At 40.5% G+C, this 21,749-nt stretch overlaps 2 protein-coding genes across 4 annotated transcripts; both read left to right on the forward strand.

Moving 5' to 3' along the window:
* The first annotated feature begins 1,816 nt into the window (after positions 1-1,816).
* Positions 1,817-7,808, forward strand: utp18 (UTP18 small subunit processome component). 3 transcript variants are annotated; one of them, XM_061026567.1, is made up of 13 exons: positions 1,817-2,213; positions 3,042-3,193; positions 3,365-3,460; positions 4,436-4,506; positions 4,596-4,702; positions 4,939-5,064; positions 5,225-5,399; positions 5,486-5,586; positions 6,149-6,239; positions 6,323-6,446; positions 6,859-7,033; positions 7,121-7,263; positions 7,371-7,808. In XM_061026567.1, exons 1-13 carry the CDS (start codon positions 1,983-1,985, stop codon positions 7,393-7,395), a joined length of 1,617 nt encoding a protein of 538 aa, XP_060882550.1. In that variant the 5' UTR covers positions 1,817-1,982; the 3' UTR covers positions 7,396-7,808. The 3 variants fall into 3 exon arrangements, with proteins under 3 accessions (XP_060882550.1, XP_060882552.1, XP_060882551.1); XM_061026569.1 differs by having other exon boundaries at positions 4,436-4,503; XM_061026568.1 differs by having other exon boundaries at positions 3,045-3,193.
* Positions 7,809-9,612: 1,804 nt separating this feature from the next.
* Positions 9,613-21,055, forward strand: LOC132954220 (E3 ubiquitin-protein ligase TRIM21-like). The gene is made up of 13 exons (XM_061026726.1): positions 9,613-9,711; positions 13,606-13,729; positions 13,898-14,338; positions 14,943-15,047; positions 15,150-15,245; positions 15,802-16,035; positions 16,340-16,517; positions 17,181-17,270; positions 17,497-17,523; positions 17,649-17,675; positions 18,349-18,524; positions 18,613-18,768; positions 19,109-21,055. The coding sequence occupies exons 2-13, from the start codon at positions 13,610-13,612 to the stop codon at positions 19,313-19,315; spliced, it is 1,857 nt and encodes a 618-aa protein (XP_060882709.1). The 5' UTR covers positions 9,613-9,711; positions 13,606-13,609; the 3' UTR covers positions 19,316-21,055.
* The last annotated feature ends 694 nt before the right edge of the window (positions 21,056-21,749 follow it).

The following is a 21,749-nucleotide window of genomic DNA, read 5'->3' on the forward strand; positions in this document are numbered from 1 at the left end:
TTTGAATGGGGTTTGGTGAGAGATTTTGGTAATCTGGTGTCATGCAGAAATGTGGCTAATCAGTCGCTCCCTGCTAAGTGCTAATGCTAGCTCTTTAACTCAGTATAACGCTAAATGGAGCAGTAAGAAATTCAGCCAGTCTCACAGATGACTGAAGAAGATCCTGAAGTTTGTACTAATTCAGAAGTAGACCAGATTAGATTCTGAATCGAATCGCGACCCCAATAATCGAAATCGTGAGACACCCAAAGATTCCCAGTCCTACCCAACACCGATCATTTACTTCTCATGGCAACACCTGATTTCAGTGAGATGTCAACCGAATGCAAATATCAAAACCAGCTGTTTGCATGAAGCTGTTTGGTACCAGACTGAAATCAAATATCCGCTGATTTCATCTTTTTTTTTTTCTGGGTCTGTGCAAAACATATTTGTCATCTGTCATTCAGGTCTGTGATTAAAGCCCATTAAAGAGTTGCACATGTGCAGTAGAGGCGTTGGTAGAGATGTTGGTGCATCGTTAACTGCGACAGGAAGTTGTAAGCCCCTCCCCCTCCCCTCCCCTCCCCCCATCTGCCTTACAAACTGTTTGCTGTAAAACTTCAGTCATAAATTGTAAAACTAATCATGTTAATAATGTTTAAAGTGACTTATTAGGAGGACAGACAGTCGTTCTAACCGTAGTGATTAAAGTAGCTTTAGACTCAAACTGGGACTGATGGTTCGTTAGATTCCCAGTTTAACAGCATGCTCTCTCTAACTGGTCTCTGTACTTTAACTGCAGCTGTCTGAAATAAACTCTCAAACTGTTCTGAATCGTCTCGTCTGTTTCTTTCAGACTGAGGTCAAACGGTGGACAAACACCAAAGTAGAGTCACATTTGTCTTCATTGTTGTTCATGCACCTGCTTGTGTTTGATTCACTCAGAAAAGGTAGATGATGTCCAGAGTGGGGGAATTTTGTTGACAGCTTTTGAGCTTCATATTCCCGAGCCTGAATGGAAACGATCAGACGAATAAAAATCTCATGTTAAAATAATTCTTACTTCCATAAACTCTCTTTAAATTATACTATTTCCTGTCTGTTATTTAAAGTATTTTGCATTTGTTTTATGACGAGTTTATATTTAGCTTCTTTATATAATCTTTACAGCTTGTAGAAAATCAGCAAAAAGTTGTGAGTTTGAAGGAGAAAAAGAAACGAGAGTGTATAGCCATTTTTTATTGGACAAGACAAAAACAGTAAATATTCTACTCATTAATTAAGATAATCCTTTATTTATCCCACAATGGGGACATTTACATTGTTACAGCAGCAAAGAGCAAAGAATGCAAACAAAAAGTGAACACACTACAATTTAAATAAAAAAAGAAAAATTAAGAACATACAAAAAATAGATAGATACTAAAAAAATAAAAAAAATAAAAAAATAAAAAATAGATTAAAAAAAATAAAAAATAGATTAAAAAAATAAAAAATAGATCAGCTATTTGACAAAAGTGCAGTCTGTAATATTCCATGTAACACAGACATGCACACAGGTCACATAAAGTGTAACATGTTATTGCACAAAGTGGATGGTTAAACATAATATAACATTATTATTGCACATAAAAACAAAGACATCGTAAATTAATTCAGTTGCTGGACACTTAATTGATCGTAAAGACAATGATTGTTTTAATAACTTGCAAATGAATAAATAAATCCATCAAGGATTGGGTTAATTTAAATGTTTTATTAAAAACAAAATGCATGTTGGTCTACCAATGAACACTAGGGGGCAGGCTTTTTTATTTTCCTAGGTTCAGAGTTCATTCTCCCGGAAGCACATGAGGAAAACAGAGGAGTCCACATGGGGAAGATTTGTTGCTGAATGTGGATGAAAAACACAAGACCTGAGTATTTCACTTATATGCACACTGAGAGTTTAAATCTGCAGTTTTTGTCTTAAGAGTTTGGTTTGGATGACGTTTTGAAACATGGCGGATCTCAACGTTATCAAGCTGCCGGCGGAGGAGGTCACAGAGCCGGCCGAGAAGAAGGCGAAGAAGAGGGCTCGACCACCGAAGTTGGACCCGGTGGAAGAGGCGCAAAAACGGCAGAAAAACGTGGAGAGTCTGAGGGTGCTGGGAGAGGGAGACAGCTCGGTGAAGCTGCTGGAGGAGCTCGTGTTCGGGGCGGAGGATGAGCTGCTGGAGAGACTCGTGGAGGTATTCTCTCACCAACCAGACCCCGTTTAGAAATATACTAAGTTTGTGTTTCTCCTGGGAAAAAGTCGCTTTTATGTACAACTTGGAGCAAGATTTAATTCTTCTATTACTTTTAGTTATTTCTGGTAAATTCGGCGTGCATAATATAACGTCAGCTGTATAAATGTATTCTTACTGTTCCTATCAACACATTCAAAAACTCAATATGTGAGTAACAGCAAACCCTCCTTTGACTGGTTTATAAATTATTTCTAATATTTTTTCTTATCTCTGAAAAAAAATGAAATCTAGCAGGACTGCTAGAAAGATTGAGTGCTGACTTATGGAAATTCTTGTTGAATGTTTTTGGTCCTTTCTCCAGATTGTTGTCTGCTTGTTTACTTTTGGAAAAGTTAGATATTTATTTTTTTATATATAATCCCCCCCTAGTCTTGATTTATGTTTGAAATAACTTGTTCCTGTGTCTTTTTGCTGTTGTATGTTCATCCTCTTTAAGAGTTTATATAAAGATTTTTTGCATATTTTAATTTTGTCAATAAAGACGGTTAAAAAAAAAAGTATACTGTGAGAATACCTAATGAATTAACAGTACGTTTTGCTAATGCTTTGGCTTTCTATGCATGAAAATTGATGTAACATTCACTCAACTCACGATCCCTAATGCACGCTGAGTGGAGTCTGTAGCCTGACCTGTTTACCTCGTAAAGAATTCTCCTTTTAAAACTCATAACAAGTCCTCCAGATATCGCCTCCCTCTCGGCTCACGTTGGGACAGACCTCATGAGTGTCTCCCTGTCGCTTCCTCTGACATCACTTTCTGTGTTTGAGCAGGAGGATGGGGTGCGGACGGGCACGGGGACTCTGTTGGAGGAGGACGGAGACGAGGAGTCAGCCGACTCTGAGGCTGAGGACGGAGCTCGCCTGCTGCCGGGCAGGAAAGCTGCGGCCTGGGTGGACGAGGACGACGAGCGAGAGGAACAGTGAGTTCTTCTTCTTGGGCTCGGCTCAGTTTCAGAGAAATTCAGAGTTTGGATGGAACATTTAAATTAATTACAATAAATAAGAAGAAATAAAATGCAATAAAGGGAAATGAGTTAGAAATGAGCAGCCGTCATTCTGTGTCAGATCTCAGGTGTGTGTTTGTGTTTCAGGGTGGACATGAAGCATCGTTTCCGTAGAGACCTGATCAGAGGAGAGGCGGAGTCAACCATGACCAAACAGAAACTGCAGCAGAGAATGAGAGACCAGTGAGTACACACACACACACACACACACACACACACACACACACACACACACACACACACACACACACACACACACACACACACACACACACACACACACACACACACACAGACACACAGACAGACAGACAGACACACACACACACACTCCTACTTACACACACACACACACACACACACACACTCCTACTTACACACACACACACACACTCCTACTTAGACGAGCACACACACACACACACACACACACGCACTCCTACTTACACACACACACACTCCTACTTACACGAGCACACACACACTCCTACTTAGACGAGCACACACACACACACACACTCCTACTTACACGAGCACACACACACACACACACACACACACACACACACACACTCCTACTTACATGAGCACACACACACACACACACACACACACACACACACACACACACACACACACACACACACACTCCTACTTACACGAGCACACACACACACACACACACTCCTACTTACACGAGCACACACACACACACACACTCCTACTTACACGAGCACACACACACACACACACACACACACTCCTACTTACATGAGCACACACACACACACACTCCTACTTACACGAGCACACACACACACACACACTCCTACTTACACACACACACACTCCTACTTACACACACACACCACACACACTCCTACTTACACAAGCACACACACACACACACACTCCTACTTACACACACACACACACACACACACACACACACACTCCTACTTACACACACACACACTCCTACTTACACACACACACCACACACACTCCTACTTACACAAGCACACACACACACACACACACACACACACACATACACACACACACACACATACACACACACACACACACACACACACACACACACACACACACACACACACACACACACACACTGTTTGTTGACCGGGTGTGTTTCAGGTTTCAGAAGTCGATGGGAGGAACCCCGTCGTGGGCAGACGTCAGCGACAGGAAGAAGAAGAAGAAGAAGAAGACAGGTAGGACGACGCTGTGATTTTCTTTTTAAATCTTCAGATGATAAAACACGTGGAAAATCACAGCGTGTGTTTCCGTGTTTATGAAGCCGCTGAAGATGAAGAAGACGAGGACGAAGAGGACGATGAGCTGCTGAGGAGGACGGGGAACTTTGTGGCGTCTTCGGACAGTCTGCCGAGTGGCATCCTCAGGGTACGTTACCTCGCTGACTACAAAAAAAGGTCTTCAGCAGAGACCTCAGTCCAGACCTGACGCCTGTACAGGTTTGATTCCATGTTTTTCTTTAAGTTCGCGTCAGCAGCCAGGGACGACATGCAGCAAAAGACCGAGGTCGGCTTGAACCTAAGGCCGCCGCCTCTGTACAGGAGGCGCCCGCTTTGAATGCTTGTACATGGAGATTCATAGTCTCTGTTTTCACTCGTTCTCAGATGAAGAAACGTCTTGACGCCAACAGCGCCCGTCCATCAGAGGACAAACTGACCACCGTCCAGTTCCATCCCTCCGCTCAGGTTGTCATGACAGCTGGCCTGGACCAATCACTGTCCCTCTTCCAGGTACACTCAGCACACCAGCGTATCAGATCTCTCTTCATATCAGAGGATGTAAAATCAGGTGGAAATGTTAATGTGTGTGTGTGTGTGTATGTATGTATGTGTTCGTGTGTGTGTGTGTGTGTGTGTGTGTGTGTTCGTGTGTGTGTGTGTCTACCTGCAGGTGGACGGGAAGTCGAACCCGAAGATCCAGAGCATCCACCTGGAGCGTTTCCCCGTACACCGCGCCGCGTTCAGCCCGGACGGCGAGACGGTGATCGCCACCAGCCTGAAGAACAAGATGTTCTACCTGTACGACATGATGGAGGGCCGGGTCACACCTGTGCACACGGTCAGAGGTGAGCAGGGGTCACGCGGAGGTCACATAGAGGTCACATCGAGGTCACATCCTGCAGGTGGTTAAATGTTTGCGTTTGTGTTTCAGGTCTGAATGAAGCCAGAGTGAAGGAGTTCTCTGTTTGTCCTGAAGGAGGCGCTCTGCTGCTCACCGGGACCAACGGATACCTGCACCTGCTCACGCTCAAGGTTACTATTCTTCTTCTTCTGCTTTTCAACTTCTTCCTCTCCACCTTCTACTTTTCTTTCTTCGTCTTCTTCTGTTTCTCAACTTGTTTTTATTCTAATTCTTTGCTTTTTCATGTTTTCTTTTTATATTTCTTCTGTTTCTCCTCCTTCTTCTTCTTCTTTAGTTTTTCTTCTTCTGATCCCTCTTCACCTGTTTCTGCTTCTTTTCTTCTTCTGCTGCTGGCTGGTCTTCAATTTGATGTGAATCACTTTGTATTCATCAGACAAACTTTCTTATAACAGTCTTAGAACTGTCTTCATGAGAGTCTTAAAAAAGGGTTTGAAGTTTACACAAATCCTTCAGGAAATCTGGTTTTACATCATTTTTACTATTTTACAAAAAACACAAAAATTAAACATGCTTTATTAAAACTGTGTGTGTGTGTGTGTGTGTGTGTGTGTGTGTGTGTGTGTGTGTGTGTGTGTGTGTGTGTGTGTGTGTGTGTGTGTGTGTGTGTGTGTGTGTGTGTGTGTGTGTGTGTGTGTGTGTGTGTGTGTGTGTGTGTGTGTGTGTGTGTGTCAGACTAAGGAGGTGGTGCGCAGCATGAAGATAAACGGTAACATCTGCGGCGTCGACTTCTCTCACGACGGCAGCAAAGTGTTCGCCAACTCGGGTGAGTCGCAGCGTTCAGAGCGTGCATTGTGACATCACAGATCCACTTCCTGTCATGTGGTTAACGTGTGTGTGTGTGTACAGAGGAGGGGGAGGTGTATGTGTGGGACATGCGGAGCAGTCGCTGCGTGAACAGGTTTACGGATGACGGCTGCGTGAAGGGAACGTCCATCGCCGCATCACGGAACGGACGCTACCTCGCCTGCGGGTAAGACACGTCCACACGCACTGTCCTGCTCTGTGATTGGCTCACAGTCATGTATGGTATACTGCGGTCAGTGATGGATCGGATCAAGACGACAGTGTTTTTAAAAAAAATCTGTCCATATAAATGTTCATATCCTTGACATTCTGATACGCATGCTTTTATTTTGAAATACAAGAAGACTGGGATAATGACGCTTAGTTACCGAACTTTTGTGGATTCACAGAGCTTTTGTTTCTTTGTCAAGGTGACATCATTGGTTTTCTTGTTTAGTTTATTCTTTTAAAAAGTCGTTCATAAGGTTTTAAAAACTCACACAATAAAAAAACGTTTTTAGGAATATTAGTTCAAACTCAAATAGAGATCATTTAAGTCTCCAGGTGTGTCAGTGTTTTTGGTTTTCTCTGTGTTGCAGCTCTCAGTCGGGCGTGGTCAACATTTACTCCCAGGAGGCGTGTCTCAATTCGACCAATCCCAAGCCTCTGAAGGCGGTGATGAACCTGCTGACCTCTGCGACCTCTCTGAGGTTTAACCCCGCCTCTGAGATCCTCGCGATCGCCTCCCGTGCCGAGGACGAGGCCGTGAAACTGGTGAGCTGATGATGATGAAGATGAAGAGGATGTTTTAGACAGCTGATGGCCGTCTGTGATCTCTCTGACCTGGTTTTGTCTCCTCAGGTCCACATGCCAAGCCTCTCCGTCTTCTCCAACTTCCCCGTATCCAAGAGGAAGGTTGTTTATCGAGCCAGCTGCCTCGACTTCTCCCCACACAGCGGCTTCTTCTCATTGGCCAACAACAAAGGACGCGCCCCTCTCTTCAGGTGAGACGACTTATCCGCTCTTCAAAAGCCTCCTCCGGGTGTTTCACCTCCAGGTTCATGAACCAAAATCACCTGCGAACATCTCAAATCTGTTTTTGTGTGTTCAGGTTGCTGCATTACAAAGACTTCTGAGGAGGAACACAAAACCCGACTGAGCGATTTAAAGGACCTGTCCGCTGTTTTTAACCACCTGCCGTCTATAAATCCTTTGAACTTTTATTGCATCATATCATTTTTAATTCATAATATATCTACAACATAAAGCTTCTGGTCTCAGAAAGTTTATTTTTATGATTAAAATCAGCAGATGTTGCAAATGATAATCAGGAAGCTTGGAGTTTACAGGATTTGTAGTTCTCGCGTTAAAATGCTAAAAATCCCAGAGGGGTTTGGTGTGGACTCCGATCAAAAGCAGCCTGAACGCGGACGTGAGAGGTGGTTTGAAGATAAATGGAAGCCAGAAAAAAACATGAACTACAGTTTCAGTGAGCTATATTTGTTTTTTATTATCTGTACGATGTGATTGTATAAAAAACTTAAACCACTTCATGTGTTCGTCTTATTTTTGACCCAGAAAAACGCACAGATTAAAACACCAACTCAGATTTAGTCCAGTTAGCATTTCAAATATTTCAGCTAATGAACGCAGTTTGGTTGAGGCCTCGGTTTAAGGAACGGAAGCTAACTGATTTATAGAGCTCAGATTTGTCACTTCTATATGTCAGCACTGTGATTGACAGGCGACCAGTCCAAGGTGTGCCCTCCCTATCGCCCAGTGACGGCCGGGATTTGCTCCACCCCCTAAAGTACCTGAATGCGACGAGCAGCAGACGGATGAAAACCTGTAAAATTAATAGAAAAGCTTGAATGCTAACTGCTAAAAACAGATTATCTGTTCATACCTGTTCAATAAACGAGTTGAGTGACAATTGTTGTGCTTTAAACTCTCGACTGATACTGGCTGGTTTACTGTTGACCACCGTCCAGCTCCATCGCTCTCCGCTCAGGTTGTCATGACTGCTGGCCTGGACCAATCACCGTCCCTCTTCCAGGTACAATCAGCCAATCAGATCTCTCTAAATTTCTACATTCCAGGTCAAAAATTAAAAGGATAGACATCAAAGATCATATTCTTAAACAATAATTAAAATCAAAAAAAACTCACCATGTCTGCTCCACATATCAACATAATAATTTGTGACTTTTTGATCTTGAAAGTTGTTACTGTGCATGTTTTGTTTTCGTATCATGAATCTGATATGTTAAACCTCTTCTCCAATAGTTCTGAATTCAATATTTGTCTCTCTTTTGGCCGTCATGGGCTTCCGTACAGTGAAGGAGGAGTATGTTTTATTTGCATAACCAAAAAACTGAGCAGACAAATGAGCAAATCAAAAGCCAGGAGCCAAACAGGAATCACCACCTCACACCTCCACCCTCTCACACACACTCACACCTTTACATGCAGATAAAAACAAACATCTTTACCTTTTACACACACACACACACACACACACACACGCCCGTACTGCAGGAATGTCCTCTGTCCTGTCTGTCCTCAGGTTTGTATTCAGGTGTCAAAAGCAAACTGGAGGGGGTTAAACAGTAACAGACCATGACCAAAACCTTTGTGCATTTTATATTTATTTCTTAAATATATGTACCACTCGTCTATTCAGTAAAATAACTAGTTTACCTGTCTGAAAAGTCATGGTTTCTTATATTTATGTTTTATTTATTTATCTTATTTTCACATTAGTTTCTACTTGAATATATTTTGTATTATTTTGTAAAATTAAATGTAACATGTCTCTGTATTTCTTTATGCTATTAAATAATTTAATTTAGACAGTTCTCATTTGGTAATTACTTTACTTAATTTTCTATATTTGTATGTCTCTGTCTCTTTGAGGTACTTTCATCAAAATCCACTTTTCATTGTACACAGTATATTTTTTTAAAGTTGTTTTTAAGATTGTGTACACGTTTATTTTGTCATGTCAATGTTTATTTAGTCATCCAAATGCATCTTTATTAGTATCTTCATTTTTTTTTTTACATTGATATTTTTTAAAGGACATTCTGTAAAGAAAAACAATCTTGAAAATTAGGATTTACCCTTGAAAAGCATTTGGTATTTTAGTTTTATGACAGCGTTTTATTTTTTATTCGTCGTGTCTTTTTCTCACTTTTTAACTACTTATAAACTGCAATGGATGAAAACTAAAATACAAAAAATATAATAGATGTATTAAAGTTGCATTTACGTAAAACGTAACCAAGTTCGAGCATTTTAAAGCGAGATTAAACATCAACCGTCCAAACTCACCTGACAACTTTCTGCACCTGCTGTCAATCACGGCGAAAGTCTCCGCCCACTGATGACATCACAGGCTAACCAGAGTTTCTGCATTGCAGAAAAAGAAACATCGACTGTCAGAGTGAAAGGTAAGAAACTGCTGCTGCTCTCTGAAAGTTTCCATCTCTTTATCTAAAATACGGAACAAATAATATCTAAAAATCACAAACAGTAGAACAGATATTTTAAGTTTAAAGATTTTACCGGAAACTTAAAATGTTTGTTTAGAGGACTTCTTCTTCTTCTTCTTCTTCTTCTTCGTTCTTTAACTAAATCTGTTTGTACAACTGTGATCAGATCATTTTTTTCTACAGATCAGGATTTGTTAAAAATAGGTATCAAATGAATTTCACTGAACAGACTGAACAGAAACTCACCTGGGATTAACTGTGGTGTGAAATCCTGTTTGTCTGTGTTTCCTCTCAGAGCTGTTAGAATATGCACACCTGTCCCAGCAGGTTCATCGTGATGGCGTTTGTTGTTTCATGTGGTTTTTCTTTCATCATGTGCTCAGACATGAGGACTTTCACCTCCTGTCAAATGATGCCAGCAATGTTTAAAGAAATATTTATTTTTCCCTTCAGTTCTGACACTTCAGGGTTGTGTGTGTTCACGTAAAAAAAAAAAACAACACCTTTTTACCTGTGTGTGTGTGTGTGTGTGTGTGTGTGTGTGTGTGTGTGACTGTAAAGCAGCTGCAGACAAACACACTTCTTTACTTTAATCAAAAATGTTTAGCCAGTTAAGATAAGATAACATGTCCTGAATACAACTTTAAACTTACTTTTGAATTTAACAAAAACACTTTTTTTCAACATTCAAATTGATTATATGTATCTGACTTCTTTTGCTAAAAATGTTTGAAGGTTTAGAAAAACTAATTTGTACGGAGCCCCTGAAGTCCCAAAAAGTAAAAAAAACTTTTTTGTATTTTTTTTACTTTTTGGGACTTCAGGGGCTCCATACATTTAAAGTTAAGACCTTCTTTGATTTTATTAAGATGTCCACTTAAGCCAAAATGTCCTCCTGATTTCCACATCGTCCTAAAATGTTTCAAATCAACTTTACAACCAAATCAAAATCCTACAATAACAATGTAAGTTCTCCTATATAGGCTAGCACTAAAACATAACCTCAAACTGAAACTATTCTCCTTTGTTTAAACTCTTAAACACATCCTAACCGGGTGATAAAACACAAAGTTGGTTTTCTGGTTTTCACATGTAAAAGTGGGAGTGTATTCCAACAAGGTGAGCAGGTTGTCAGGACCCCATCCTCACAATGCTCTCAATCTGAAGTTCTCTATGATCTTATTTTTGTCTTGTGTGAATTTAAAAACAAACAAACAATTTTTTATTCTGTTGTGAATTAATTTGTAGACTAAAAGTTGGTTTTCAGGTCACAGCTTCCCCTCAAATATCCCCTTCCCGTCAATATCACAACTGGAAGTGAACCACTGCTAACTGCTAACAAACTACTCTGCAGAGATTTCCTCTGAGGACGGTTTTTCAAGTTCAGTCGTTATGTTTTGTAGCTCTTTGTCAGGGATGCTCAACTTTTCCACTTTCTTCATCTTATTTTTCTTCTTGAGCAAGTGGCCTTCATAAAGGGATGAAGCCCCTTTAAGGGGTCTTTTATCAAGGTGAAGCAACCGTCCTCCACTTTTACTAGAACAGCTCTGAGGTCTCATTTCTAAAACAGTTTGCAGAATCATACTAAAAGTGTTCGTAAGCAAAAAAATAACGTGCATGCAAATGTCTTTATCTTTTCATGTAGTAATAATGGACAACTGTGCACTACTGAAACAGGGCCAAACTGCTGGTTTCAATGATCATGGATTGTGGATCAGTCGATAGTTTGATATTTTATTAAATTAAATGTGAGGGAGGCGTCAATGAAAGGCTGCACTGTCACTTCAAATCACCAATTTACCACATCACCTATTTCCCCTCAGGATTTGCTTAGCCGTCTGGTTCTCACATTTTACTGACAGGTTTGTTTGGCTAGATTACAAACTGTGCGTGGAAAGTGGCATGTACGCCAGTTTATGTGCCCTGCAAACACAAGTTTATTAATTAAAACCGAAGCCTCTTCATGATGCACACTTTGATAGATATATTTTAAGAGGATTGTCACTCTTTGGTTGCTGTGAATGTGCAGAATTTGTAGAAATGCGAGTTTAAAGCAGCGTGTGTTTGTGTGTGTGTGAGAGACATATCTTATTATCACCATCACCAACACGTCTCTCTGTGTTTATTGTTCCTGTTCCCACACATATTTAAAATATTTCCTCCTGCGATAAAGCTTTTTTCTTTTATGTAAACTGAACTTTCACTCATCAGAGGAGAACTGGGGCAAAGTGTTTCTGCATGTGAATGCTGATAAGGAGTTACGTTTCCTGGTTTCAGAATGTGTTTGGTATTAAAGTCACTATGCGATAATAATGGGATGATATGAGCGGTTAAAACGTGCAGAACAGACGTGTCGATCCACATCAAAACACACAGGTGACAGACAGGTGTAGGTCATATGAAACGGATTATAATCTTCCTCCTGAAACCGAAAGAGTTTGTCATGTCTCAAGCACTCGGGTGTCCAAAGCTGTTGAGACTGGAAGACACCATGTCAATCCATCAATCTTCATTTGTATAGCGCCAGTTCATAACAAATGTTATCTCGAGACCCTTTTGCAAAAAGCAGGTGAAAGACATGAGCAACGTTTAGTGACAGTGACAGAAACCTCGAGCAGAACCAGAATCGTGATGATCAGCCGTCTGCAGAAAGTGTGTTGGGGTTGAGAGGGAGATGCAGAAAGAGAGGGACGGTCCACCAATAAATATAAAAGGTTAATTAAAGTCAGTAATCATATAAAATGTGTATTTTGGTCTGTCTGTTGTTAGATTTGTCTGTAGCTCTGTCTCTACCTGTCTAATGTGTTTAAAAGCTGTATATCTTCACACCTGTCCAGCTGTCTTTCCACCTGTCTGTTTGTTCTGCTTTTCACCCCCCATGTTATTCAGATGTCTGTCTTAACATTATTTTTTAAAACATATTTAAATCTGTCTGTCTCTCTGTTTTACACCGCTCCGTCTTAAGCTATTTTTTACTGTCTACGTCCTTTTAACTTTCTATCTTAAAACTTATCGCTCTGATTTTTAAATGTGTCTGGTTTTTTTTTTGGTTTTTTTACAACTGTCTGTCTGTCTGCCTCATAAACCTGTCTGTCCTCCTCACGCCTGTCTTTCTGTACACCCGTCTGACTGCGATGACTCGAGCGCTCTCTGTTTTGTTATTCTTGGCTGTTGTTTAAATCTGTTAGTGTGTTGGACTTTAAGCAGGAATGCTGTCTGACCTGGTCCTTTATCCACCTACACTTTAATGTTTTTAACATTTTCTCTTCTGGCTAAATTATCTGATGAAAATGTTTTCTTTTGAGACAAAAGACTTCCCCTTTTAATACTGTTTGGAGTACCTAAGTACCTCCTGTTCTGAATTATTGGTTCTCATCTCCTGTTACTCTGCTAACAGGAGATGCTAACGCTAACAGGTGGTGTGAAGGTCTTGAGTTAGTTGATGTAAGATGTTAAATGGGAGTACTGTGTGGACTTAATGTTTATGTCAGTGTGAGGTAGTGTTTTTGTGTATTGGCATTATATAAATACATATTGAATGAAGAGATTCTGTTGTGTTTTCAGACACTTTGAATTACCACCTGTACCTGTGAATGACAACAAACTTTTAGTGGACGCACTCTAGTTGTTGTGGCCATTTCAGGCTAAAGCTACAGGCACAACAAAATCGACTGGTTTCAATTCTTGTATTGTTTTGTACCTTTTTGTCATTATACCCTAAACATTTGTAAAGAGAAACCCCCAAATGGTCCAGGTTTTGAAATGGCGGATGTAATAATCAGAAACAGGTAGCACAATGTAGCTATGTTATTGTTGCGGCTGTTGACGTTTCCTCTCGTCCATTCTTTACAGAAGTATGATGATGGCGGAGGCATCAGCCTCAGATCTGTTCTCAGAGCAGGAGTTAACCTGCTCCATCTGTCTCGATGTGTTTGATGAACCTGTCTCCACTCCCTGTGGACACAACTTCTGCCAGGTAACATTTACACATGTAACACCTAAGAACCTGTTCAAAGGGTTCAGCCCACGAGGGTAACGCGTTTGTTCCCTGAATAGTCTTTCAGGGACCCACTGGCAAAACAGATTTTTACTTGAGACAAGGTAAAGGATATAACCTTCTTATTCGTCTGATGTGTATTTGCAGGCGTGTATTGGAGGTTACTGGGCATCCAGTGTGGTCTGTACCTGTCCGCTCTGTAAACGTCAGTTTGATGAACGCCCTCAGCTCAGCGTCAACAAAGTCTTCGCTCTCATAGCAGATAAATACAAAGAAGCTCAATATGACGCAGCAGGGTTACCAATGCCCGCCAGGAATGGAACACCGGGGGTGACGGGGGCCATGACAACACACACATCCAGCACCAACCCGTTTATGCCGTCATATGGTGAGGAGGTGGTGTGGTGCGATATCTGTACAGGTCTTAAAAAACCCGCTGTCAGCTCCTGTCTCACCTGCACGGCTTCCTACTGCACTGAGCATGTGCAGCCACATCAGACCACACCCTTCTATGCCAAACACCCGCTGTTGGACCCTCAGGAGGCCCTCAGGGGCCGCACATGCTCGCAACACCACCGCCTGCTGGAGGTGAGAGGAAATACAGACTTAATGTAACGTAGATGTTTATTGTATGTTGTTCAGGTCAAGTCAGGTATTCTTGTTTATTCAACTTTTGATTCCCTGTGTTTCACAAATAAGTTTAAAAAACAATTCCCTTTTAACAAACTAAAGATTTATTCTACATGAAATATGTGTTTGGAATTTGACTGGTTTCACATTGATTTATCAGGGAGTCAGTTTATTGCACGTATTGCTGAGCAGGTTTAAAATACAACTTACTTTGCATATGGTGTTCCACAGGGTTCATTACTTGGCCCACTGCAGTTCATAATAAACACGTTTCCAATTTATAGCCAAATTATAGAACACCATAGTATATTTTTCTAATAATTTAGATGTCAGGCAACAGTACTTACAGTATTACAGATCAGATATGTAGCAACTATTGGAAATGTATGTAGGAAAAACCCAAAATGTTTGACATTAGTTCTGATTAGAAAATAAAACCTGGTAAAAACAGATCAGTGTAAATCTTACTAAATATTTTTTTTATGGATTCTTACTCATCTTAACATGTTGTTGGGACTGAACTTACCTCTTACTTATCACCTTTAACCACCTGTGTGTCCAGGTGTTCTGTCGGACATGTCAGCGCTGCATCTGTGCCATTTGTGTCCTGGAGGAACATCGAACACACAAAACTGTTTCAGTCCAAACTGAGAGACTCAGCAAACAGGTAGAGAGCAAGAAACATGCTCATTGTTATTATAAGGAATGTTGTGTCATTGTTCTATGACAACTCATTCTGCCATTAAAACAGATTCTGTCTTGATTTCAGAAACATGTAGCGAGGACGGAGCAAGAGATTCTGAACCGGATCAAAGAGAAAGAGATTTATGTGACTCAGTTGAAGAGGAAACTGCAAGGAGTAAAGGTCAGACTTCTACACTTTAAAAAAAAAAAGATATATATAAGTGAGACCCCGTCAGTTGGAAGTAGTTCATCCTGCTGCCTTGCTCGTTGGCATGAAAAACTGTAGACTAATAAAAAGGGTTGAGGTCTAAAGTCATGTTAACTGTGTCACCTATTTTCTACAGTTTTATGCATATCTGGTTACCCTCCTTCAAATGTTTCAAACGGTCCATAAAGTCAGTTTTTAGTTGAATTTCTAGTTTGTTTGTCTGTTGTTTTGGTTCACTTTTGAGACTATGTTCTTGTTACTTAAAGTAGACAACTTTTTATTGATTATCAAATATTCAAGCATTATTGAAGGCTAAGTTTTAATCCATTTATCCATTAGCTTAACATTTCAGTTACGGTTTAACAATAATGTTTAGCTCACCATTCTGTATATTCAAAATGTTTTGGCTTCCTACTTAAACTGTTTATCCATTTATCGGAACATCTCAATACTTTTATCCCAAAAATGGCTCATATCAGATTTCTATAATCACTTTGATTATTGTGATACATTTTGATTTTGTTCACAGACGTATGCAGACAGTGAGCGAGGTGAGGTGGAAAACCTCCTGGATGAAGTGTCAAGCTCATTGGACAGGATCCGGTCTCAGGTGGTGGGCGGGATTGAGATCCAGCTTGATGCCGTGATGTCGAAGGGGGAGGGGCTTGTGGACCGACTGGAGGCAGAGCTAAGCCAGTTAACTGAGAGGAGGGCAACGCTGGAGGTCCAAGCCATCAGTCAGGACCACATTGGCTTCCTGCAGGTAAGATCATAAAGAGTCATACTCTGCTAGTTTTAGACTTAATGTGTTAGTGTTATACCTTAAACTACATACACTTACCCTGTGCAAAAGTATGTGCATACACGTGTCTGCACAATAGGTCTATGTGCAATTACACCAGCACTTTAAAGTTACAAGGTCAAGTGCAAATGTGCAAATTACATCTGTACTGATATGTGTGCACTGTCCCTATTTACAATAAATAAATAAATAATCTGGCCCTTTTTGCTTTAGCATATCGTCTGTTAGCGTATTAAGCCTGTGTTCTCCCTCTCTTCCGCCTCAGAGCTATGAGAAGGCCACAGCTCCTCTCTCTGAGGACGAGCAGAGGGAGGTGGATGAGGATGAGGAGTTCTCCCTCCACTTCGCCCTGGGGGAGGTGAAAAGCTCTCTGTCCGAGGTGAAGGAGAAGATGGACGACATTCGGATGGGGGAGGTTCGGTCCAGAGGCAGCAGAGGTTCCTGTGAGTCCCAGAAGGCGGTCATGTCAATATGTGGGGATAGTTAAATGCATACAGGAAGTTTGTCCTTGATAATAACATAAAAAGGATAAACGGATAAAAGATGAGACATCATTGAGGTTACGCATATATATTTTTTTCAAAGAGGGTGTTACATGCTTTAATTCTCTACAATGAACAGTGTAGAGAATCAACATATGTACATCATAAACATGCAAAAAAGCATGTCTCTCAAGAAGAAGAAGATTAGATCATGTTTTTCTACATTAGCTACAAAGACTGCAGGAACTCTATTAGGCACTTATCACCCAAGTTAAAAAAAATAGTGATTTTTACTTGGAGAATTATTTTAAAAAGTATTTTTGCCTAAAACCGAGCATATGGAAATATATATTGCACGTGTATTTTTGCCATGTTGGCAGTAAAACATTGGTAACAGTATGATACATTGTGATATGACACGACATGTTACAACCGAGTACGACACAACATGACACAATGCGATGCGACAAAGTAAGGTACAACACTGAATAAGAAACGATGCAATGTGATACAATACCATGAGAAACAATGCGATAAGATGTAATTAGGTACAACATGATACTGCCACTTTCACTGCCTCCACACCTGTACTAATAAATAATGAACAATGTTGTCGTGTTTCAGTCTCGTCGGGGGATCTGATGGTGGCGGAGAGCATGCTCAGTCTGAGGGCAAGCAGCGCCAGTTTGAGGAAGAGTCACTGGTCTCTGAAAGGTCAGTTCTGATCCAGCATCAGGTGTTCCATCATCAGAGGTTTTATCCATCAGAAATATAACCAGCGTGTTAAGATAAACTCAGGACCAGCTGACACATGAACTGCATCTCCGTCTCTGAGAAATACTAAAACATTTCACTTTGATTGGATTCAATCAGCCTGGGTTTGTTTTGAGGACTTTTATTTTGAAAGAATGACTGACTGTGTGATCTTGTCTCCCTTCAGATCATAAGAAGCACAAAACAGTCTCAGGTACGTGTCTGTTTCATCAACATGTTTTTTTTTATTTGATCATTTGAACATTTTGAATGAGTCTGCTTCATCGTGAAGTTTCTGTCAGTTAAAGTTTAATGTTTTTTTTTTCTTCTTTCTGTTAGGACACAAGAAGGCTCGAGTCTACATGGGTGGGTACATTCAAACTGTTGAATGAATGATTAAGTTATGTTAAGTTAAAACTACAGACAATAGGATTTAGAGATACAATATGTAGATTCCAGTGGGGAATCATGGGAGATATCTCTGTCTGTCGTGGCGGTTCACCATGGCGGCCGCCTCGACATGACACGTCCCGTTACAACTATAAAATTACGGATATCTCTGGCTTTGATAACTGTTGGAAACTTTTAAAGTAATGTGAGTACTCAACAAAAAAATATATAACATGGGTTTTGTCCATTTTTAAGTAATTTAGATGTTTTAATTTGAACATTGTCATAAAATTCTACATATTGTACGTTTAATTAACTACTTGAATGATTAAGTTAGAAGTATAAATACTACAGATAATAGGATTTAAATGTTCCTTCTTTTTCTTTGCAAACAGTGTTTTCTTTTCTTTTTTTTGGAGTGTTTTCTTTATGAAGAAAAAGTGATAAAATTGGTGGCCTGGACACCCGGTTAGTGCAGTCACATGAACTCTCAAATGTTCCCAGTAGTAGTTTATACTGATGGACACTGAATGTCACATCAGTGTGTGAACGGGTGAATGTGACCTGCAGTGAAAAAGTCAGAAGACTAGAAAGGCGCTTTACAAGCTCAAGTCCATTTACGGCCTCGTCGTGTCTTTGTTGATGTCAGAGGACGTGATGTTGAACCCGGTGACGGCGTATCCCTTCCTCATCCTGTCTGAGGACAGGAAGCAGGTGAAGAGAGGAGAGAAGCTGCAGTTCTACAGAAACAGTCAGCAGCGCTTCGACGTCTGGTCCTGCGTCACCGCCAAAGAAGGGTTCAGCACGGGACGGCACTACTGGGAGGTCAGACTCTGAAACACACGGCAGGTACTGATGTGGTCCAGGGGGGTCCAGTGTGACATGTGAGCCTCTGTTCTGTTCACCTGCGCAGGTGTTTGTTGGGGAGAGTAAGGACTGGAAGCTGGGAGTGGTCAGCGAGTCTGCGCAGAGGAAAGGTCTGTTCGACATGAGTCCAACTAACGGGTACTACGCCATCTGGTGGAGCGGCAGCCAGCTGCGAGCGCTCACTGCACCTCCTCTTACCAAGGTACAAACACATTTAATGAAATGAAATCACCTGAAACTCCAAAGCACTCACCTTTTTGAGGAATTAATAAGCCGTTTATGTCAAACTACAACTCAGAAAGGTCATTTAAAAAGTTTATTGTCTCAATTAATTCGCTTCTTAATCATTAGAAAAAAACGACAGTAAAACATATTAAAATGTTTTTCTGCAAATATTCTTCATGTTTCTCTTAAACTTAAAGCATCAGCAGAAATGAATATCTCAGGTTGAGTTGATTGAGTTTCTGGTGATTGACATGCAGATGAACTATCGGTTTTAAATGTAGTAAAATAATAATGAATTCATTGTTCCTGTCGAGCAGGTGAAGAGTCCTCCGAAGCTGCGTCAAGTGGGCGTGTTCCTGGACGTGGAGGAGGGTCAGGTGTCCTTTTACAACGTGAAGTCTGGCTCCGAGATCTACAGCTTCAGCGGACCCTCCGAGTTCACCGAGAGGATGTTCCCTCTGCTGGGCACCGGGGACAAAGAAGTCCCCCTGGTCCTCGGGTCCACTCAGCACCAGCTGGCCTGAAGGACCAGAGGACCAGGCAGAGGGACACAGACGTGGGGGAAGGGGGGGGGGATGCGAAAGGGGGTCAAAACCTAAACGAAGAAGGGAGAGAAATGGGGGGAGGAGGGAGGAAGACTGACAGACGCACTGGGACAGTGACAGACGATTGCGGCCATGTTGGATGATACAGTTCTATAATGCCGCTGCCATGACAACAAATAATAAATTTAGTGTCTAATCATAATGAGAAAAAAGTGTCAGTTTATAAGATTGTTTTGATGTTCTAATTAGGTCCTTTAAATGTCATAACAAAAGTATCACGCTGTAACGTTTTCACGCTGTAACGAGATCTCTTTGAATCATTAAGACAGCCTCTTGTTTTTTCATTTCTATTCTAAAATCTGATCATTTTCATGGTTTACTAAGAGACTTTCAATGTTCCAGCAGGATTTTCTTTGATTAAACACCCTCTTTAAATGCTGTAACACGATTCTTTCTACGGAAGCCCTAAGTGGACAATCACGCATTTTGATTTGGCTCCATATTCCCGCGATCAGGAGTCATTTTCCGGTTGTTTTCGCGAGATGTTGACTTATTTTAATGTGGTTATATCAGGACAACAACGCTGTTTGCCTGTGATAACGAGTTCATTTTTAGGAGATCTCAAAAGAAAAAGAAGACTAAAATAAACCTGTTATCAGGGGAAAACCAGCTTTGTTATCCTGAGATAAACAGATACATTAGTCAAGAAAAAAAAACAGGAATTTACTTTTTGCAGGAAAACAGATTAAACTCAAATGTATTGATGTATGTCCTCTTAGGGCATCCGTACTTTTGATGAATTAGCAAGATATTTTTCAAAGTAAGAAAAAGTTTTTGTAAAGTTTCAAGTAAAATTAAAGTTTTTTTTAGTTTAAATGTCATTGCAAGATCCTGTTGAAGTTATAAAAATGCTGAATTTAAAGCTTTAACAAGATCATTTTGATAATCTACCAAGATTCTGTCACGATGAAGAGATCTTTTAAAAAAGAAATGTTTTTACAAGATCCTTCTCCTGTATTTGCAAGATGAATTTCATGCTGAAACAGTTTAACATTCTTGCTCTGGATCCGTTTCATTTTGTTCAAAGTGAGCCAAGTTCTGTCCACGATCGAGTCGGATGTTTTCATATTGAAACCTGATCCTTTCTTGCTCTAGTGAGATCCTTGTCACTCAGATTACGTTTCTGTTTATCCTGTAACATGTTTTTCAGGTTCCAACAAAACCCCTTTTCCTTCTACCAGCCCGACATGTTTCATCATAACGAGATCCTGTAAATGTTCTGGCACTATGAGGAACCTTTTTTTATAATGTGATTACTGAAGCTCAAACATGATCATGCTCTTGCCATATCTTCATGTTTTAACAACACATATTTCATCATCCAGGAGTTTAGTTTTTTTTCATGATCCGTCTGCACACAGTGTTTGAATAAGTAAGTTTGTTTTCACGGATGAGTTGATTTTTACTATGAAGCAAAAAGAAAATAGAGGTCTTCTGGTATATCAACGCTTTTTGTTGTCACAGTAGCGGTGATCCTGTTTTAAAAACAAGGTCCATCTGGAGGTCTTCGTGTTTCTGCAGACTTTGAGTTTTTTAGTTATTAGGAGACAGGAAATGGTGTATTCAGATATTTTTCTAACAGAATGATTATTTACTGAGATTTGTTAAGTGGAAGTATGTTAAACACAAAACTGTTTTGAAATAAATGCAAATAAAGAATGATGTGTGTTATACGGATTACAACAGGTACACGCTCAGGTACTTTCCAGTTCAGAGACCATCATGTATATGTTTTCCACAAGTGTTCGATACCTGCCTTTGAGGACTCAACGCATAAATGTGTATATTTATCTATCGATCTAAAAACGCTATCGGCTGATAAATCTGTATCGTATGTTGTTTTTTTCTCCTCAATATCGATATCGGCCCCGACAATCTCATCGGTCAGGCTGTAGTTTTTATTGCAAAACTTTTTACGTCTGTCAGCTCAGAAATCTTCTATCTACATTTATTTTTCAAACTCACAAACCTCACGACAGATTTATCATTCAAGTTCATATTTTATTTAACATAAATCATATTGCAGTCAATGTGAACAGCTGGGGTTTCAATATACACAATAGAGTCGTAACATTTTTAAGCCCTTTCCCTGTTTGACCCCACCCGCAACAACCCTCCCTCCCACCCACCCAACTAAAAACCAAAAAAAGTCCCCTCCCAGCAAACCCCGCCCACCCTGACTTCTTTTAACAAACACATTGATCCCCCCCACCCCAACCCAACCCAACCCAACCCAACCCAATATTTCTGCCCACCTGACAGCGCTCCGCCCTCTGACCCTCAGTGTGTGTGTATGTGTGTTAAAATGAGCAGCAAACTCCAAAATTCTTGCAAAGATGACAAACTGGCAAAA

This window comes from Labrus mixtus, chromosome 20 (genome assembly GCF_963584025.1).
Source record: "Labrus mixtus chromosome 20, fLabMix1.1, whole genome shotgun sequence".
Lineage (NCBI taxonomy): Eukaryota > Metazoa > Chordata > Actinopteri > Labriformes > Labridae > Labrus > Labrus mixtus.